Source organism: Chondrus crispus, genomic scaffold, assembly GCF_000350225.1.
Source record: "Chondrus crispus Stackhouse genomic scaffold, scaffold_95, whole genome shotgun sequence".
NCBI classification, from domain to species: domain Eukaryota; phylum Rhodophyta; class Florideophyceae; order Gigartinales; family Gigartinaceae; genus Chondrus; species Chondrus crispus.
The window spans coordinates 1-3,376 of record NW_005178839.1 but is presented as its reverse complement, the minus strand read 5'-3'; the positions used below and the strand labels follow the sequence as shown (position 1 = coordinate 3,376).

The following is a 3,376-nucleotide window of genomic DNA, read 5'->3' as shown; positions in this document are numbered from 1 at the left end:
CGGCTGCTTGTGTGATCCGTGGGCGACGCGCTGGAGGGCGGCGCCCTCGGCGCGGGCGGCCTGAAGGAGGGGCTGCTGGCCGACGTCGTCAAGGAGATGAGCGTCGTCGACGCGCATGGGAGGCTCAGGGTGTACTCGAGGAGGGACCCGCCCGGGCTGTTCGAGGCTGTCAAGGTCGCGCACGGCCTGTTTGGTGTGCTGTATGATGTCACGCTGGCGGTGGATCGGTATCCAAGGGTGGTTAAGGTGGAGAACCGCTTCGTGCCGATGGGCGGTGTGCTGGCGGGGAGGGTCCTGCAGGTGATGAAGGGGCTGGTGCAAAGGGGAGTGGCTGTGCAGATGATGTGGGTACCGTTCAACTCGGCCGGGGAGGGCGCGTGGGGGCCGGAAGGCGATCTGGTGTGGATGCGCACCTTGGAGCGCGTCGTTGGTGGGCGAGTAGAGGATGATGAAGCCGTCGCATATAGGTTTTACACCATTCCGCAGTGGTTTAGGATGCACGGCGCGGCGCTTGCTCAGGGGGGCGTGGCCGAGTATGAGCCGAGGATGGCGAAAGCGTTTCTGGCACGCGGGTTTAGGGAGAGCATGTGGAAGCTGGAGGCGAAACCGTTTAGGCAGAATGTGGCCGACGCCGTGCAGTTTCAGGATAGCGCGGAAGGATGGCCGGTCATGGCGGTGGAGGTTGCGGTCCCGGTCGATGAGGGGAACGGCAATTGGGAAGTTGTGCGTGAGTTGTGGAGGGTGGTCACGGAAAAAGTCCAGTCTGCAGATCGAAGGGGCGAGTATCCCCTGAATGTGGGCGTGAGGATGACGTTTGTGAAGGCGAGTGACGCATTGCTGGCGGCAAATTTTGGGAAGGGGAGGAACGCATATAGTGCGGTCGTGCAGATTTGTAGCGCCCTGGGGACGAGGGGGTGGGAGGCATTTGCGAGGGAGGTGGTGGCCGAGTGGATGCGGCTACCGGGGGCGAGGTGTCGGCTGTCGAGGGACATGGCGAAAATATGTGATGCGGATGTCGTGGCGAAGAGCTTGGGGGAGAGCCTGGAAGAGTTTAAGAGACTGAGACGGAATGAGGCTGTCGACGATATCGGCATGTTTCTGAATGAGCCGCTTGCGCAGTTATTAGGTATGGATGAGGATTGCAGCGAACTGTCGAGCTCTCCGCTGTCGAACAATGACCCTGGCGGGGCTATCTTGTCTAGAACGAGCACGGATCCGAGCACGGATCCTTCGATGGGAGAGAAGACGACTGCTGCAGAAAATATTGGGAGGGTGGATTACGGCCATGAAGGGTTGCTGAGAACGCCCCGCGATATCGCATTCTCACGAACGCCGTCGGCAGCGAGGAGTCAGTCAAGCTCGCCATGGACCTCGCATTCCTCTTCAGGCGCGCTTCTTCTGAGCCCCATGCGCCCGAGCGGATCGATATGGGAAGAGGCAGAGGTGCGCGGCGGGACCATGATTTCCGAAGACGCCGTGACTGAGTACAACATTGATGACGACGATGACGCAAGCCTGATCAGCATTGAAGACGGGGGCAACAATCCACCCGTCGTATACAGGACGTTGTCGTCGCGGCCGAGCAAGGCGGTGAAGTTTAAGTCGCCGCTGACGTCACCGGAGTTCTCCTTGCTTCTAGCGTACATCGCTCTGTACGTTTTGCTGTGGTTGGCCATGTTTGGAAAGATGGCTGTGCGACAACTGGGGTGGTTCCCGGGAGTCCTGGGATAGATAGTGCATGCGGGGTGTAGATGGTGCATGGGGGGTGGATCTGCGCTCTACAAATGACTTACTATGCGACACTAATGGACTAACATGCTCCGGAGGGCGGCAGAGCGCTGCCTTCTCTTAAGTTATGAGTCTTAACTACGTAGGAACAACTTGAATTAAACCTTCCTCTTTAAAGAGGTTTTGTATACAGTATACCGTTTCATGTTCACATTTTTTGCATTAGCCTGCCTTCGACGTTTTCGCTCTGGCTTCCTCCCTGCGCTTGACGCCAAATGGAAAAATGTCGCCGTTGCGAGACGTCGAGATTTGAGCAGCCGCGGCCTTCCCGGAAGCCACGCGCGCGGTAAACACACCAGTAGGAAGCCTGTCGGATATTCCACCCTGCAAACGTTAAAGACGCACAAACAAAATACATAAAACTTTATCCCTCGTGTCAACTCGTGTTAGTGCCAACTCTACCAAGACCCCTGATTACTGTACACACACTGCAAAAGTGGTGCGCTCCGCACTTGCTGACTTCTGCCACAAAACCTCAACGGATCCCGTCCCACTATCGTACGCCCATCGCAAAAATAAATGGTGATATGAGAGAAGAGAAAAACGGAGCGTGCCCCTGACGGCAATCCCACCATCAAAACTCAAATGCTCTACGCGGAGAGTATCCCGATACACATCGCACGGAAAGGCCTGGTTCCAAAATCTTGCATCACGCAAACCGTCGTTCAATCCAGCCGATGATGCTTGATGCCAAAGTCCGCTCATGCCTATTCACATCAATAGTTGAAAAACGCGCAACAAAAACTCACACGCAGTCGCTGCTTCTATTTTGGGACCTCAGCCTCGTCCGTGCCCGGAAACGCGAAGCTGAAGCCCACACCAGCGGCCAGGGTACCGACGACGACGCCGAGACTCGGCAGCGTGTCGATGTGATATCCCGCAACGCCTGTGATCATCTTCGCGCCTACGAAGCCGAGCACGACGGCGAGCGCCTGCCGGAGGAAGCGCAAGTCGCCAATGGCGTCCGACAGCACGAAGAAGAGGTTCCTTAGCCCCATGATGGCGAGGATGTTAGACACGTAGATGACCAAGGTGTCGTCTGAGATGCCGAGCACGGCCGGCACGCTGTCCAGCGCGAAGACGACGTCGCTGAACTCAACGGACAGCAGGACGAGCATGAGCGGCGTAGCAAGCCGCGCGCCGTCAGTGCGCGTGAAGAACCGATCGCCATCGTAATGGTCCGAGAACGGCAAGAGCGAGCGCGAGAACTTGACGATGGCGTTCTGCTCGAGGTCCTCGTCCTCGTCGCCCTCTCCTGTGAGCAGCAGCTTGCCGGCAGAAAAGAGCAGCAGCGCCGCAAACGCGACCGACACGGCGCGAAAGCGATGCGTGAGGGCCTCTCCGACGGCGATCATGACGCCGCGCATGACGACCGCGCCGCCGATGCCGAACGAGAGCACGCGCAGCTGGGCGCGGCGCGGGACCTTGAAGAAGGAGAAGATGAGCAAGAAGACGAAGAGGTTGTCAACGGAGAGGCTGTACTCGACGATGTACGCGGTGACAAACTCCAGCGCGCGGTCCGTGCCCTTGAAGGCCGCGACGCCCGCCGCGACCGCCGCGTCGAGCACGACAAACGCCCCCGTGCAGA

The 3,376-nt window shown here is 58.6% G+C and overlaps 2 protein-coding genes; one reads left to right on the top strand and one right to left on the bottom strand.

Annotated features, from left to right (window-relative positions):
- The first annotated feature begins 96 nt into the window (after window positions 1-96).
- CHC_T00008138001 (hypothetical protein) lies at window positions 97-1,731 on the top strand. The gene has a single exon (XM_005711978.1). The coding sequence runs from the start codon at window positions 97-99 to the stop codon at window positions 1,729-1,731; it is 1,635 nt and encodes a 544-aa protein (XP_005712035.1).
- Window positions 1,732-2,130: 399 nt separating this feature from the next.
- CHC_T00008137001 (hypothetical protein) lies at window positions 2,131-2,363 on the bottom strand. XM_005711977.1 is given in 2 exon segments: window positions 2,131-2,186; window positions 2,187-2,363. The coding sequence occupies 1 exon segment, from the start codon at window positions 2,361-2,363 to the stop codon at window positions 2,187-2,189; it is 177 nt and encodes a 58-aa protein (XP_005712034.1). The 3' UTR covers window positions 2,131-2,186.
- Window positions 2,364-3,376: the final 1,013 nt, after the last annotated feature.

Bases quoted from the DNA above. Each gene is read 5' to 3' on its own strand.
- CHC_T00008137001 (XM_005711977.1), bottom strand. From the start codon at position 2,363: ATGGTGGGATTGCCGTCAGGGGCACGCTCCGTTTTTCTCTTCTCTCAT.
- CHC_T00008138001 (XM_005711978.1), top strand. From the start codon at position 97: ATGAGCGTCGTCGACGCGCATGGGAGGCTCAGGGTGTACTCGAGGAGG.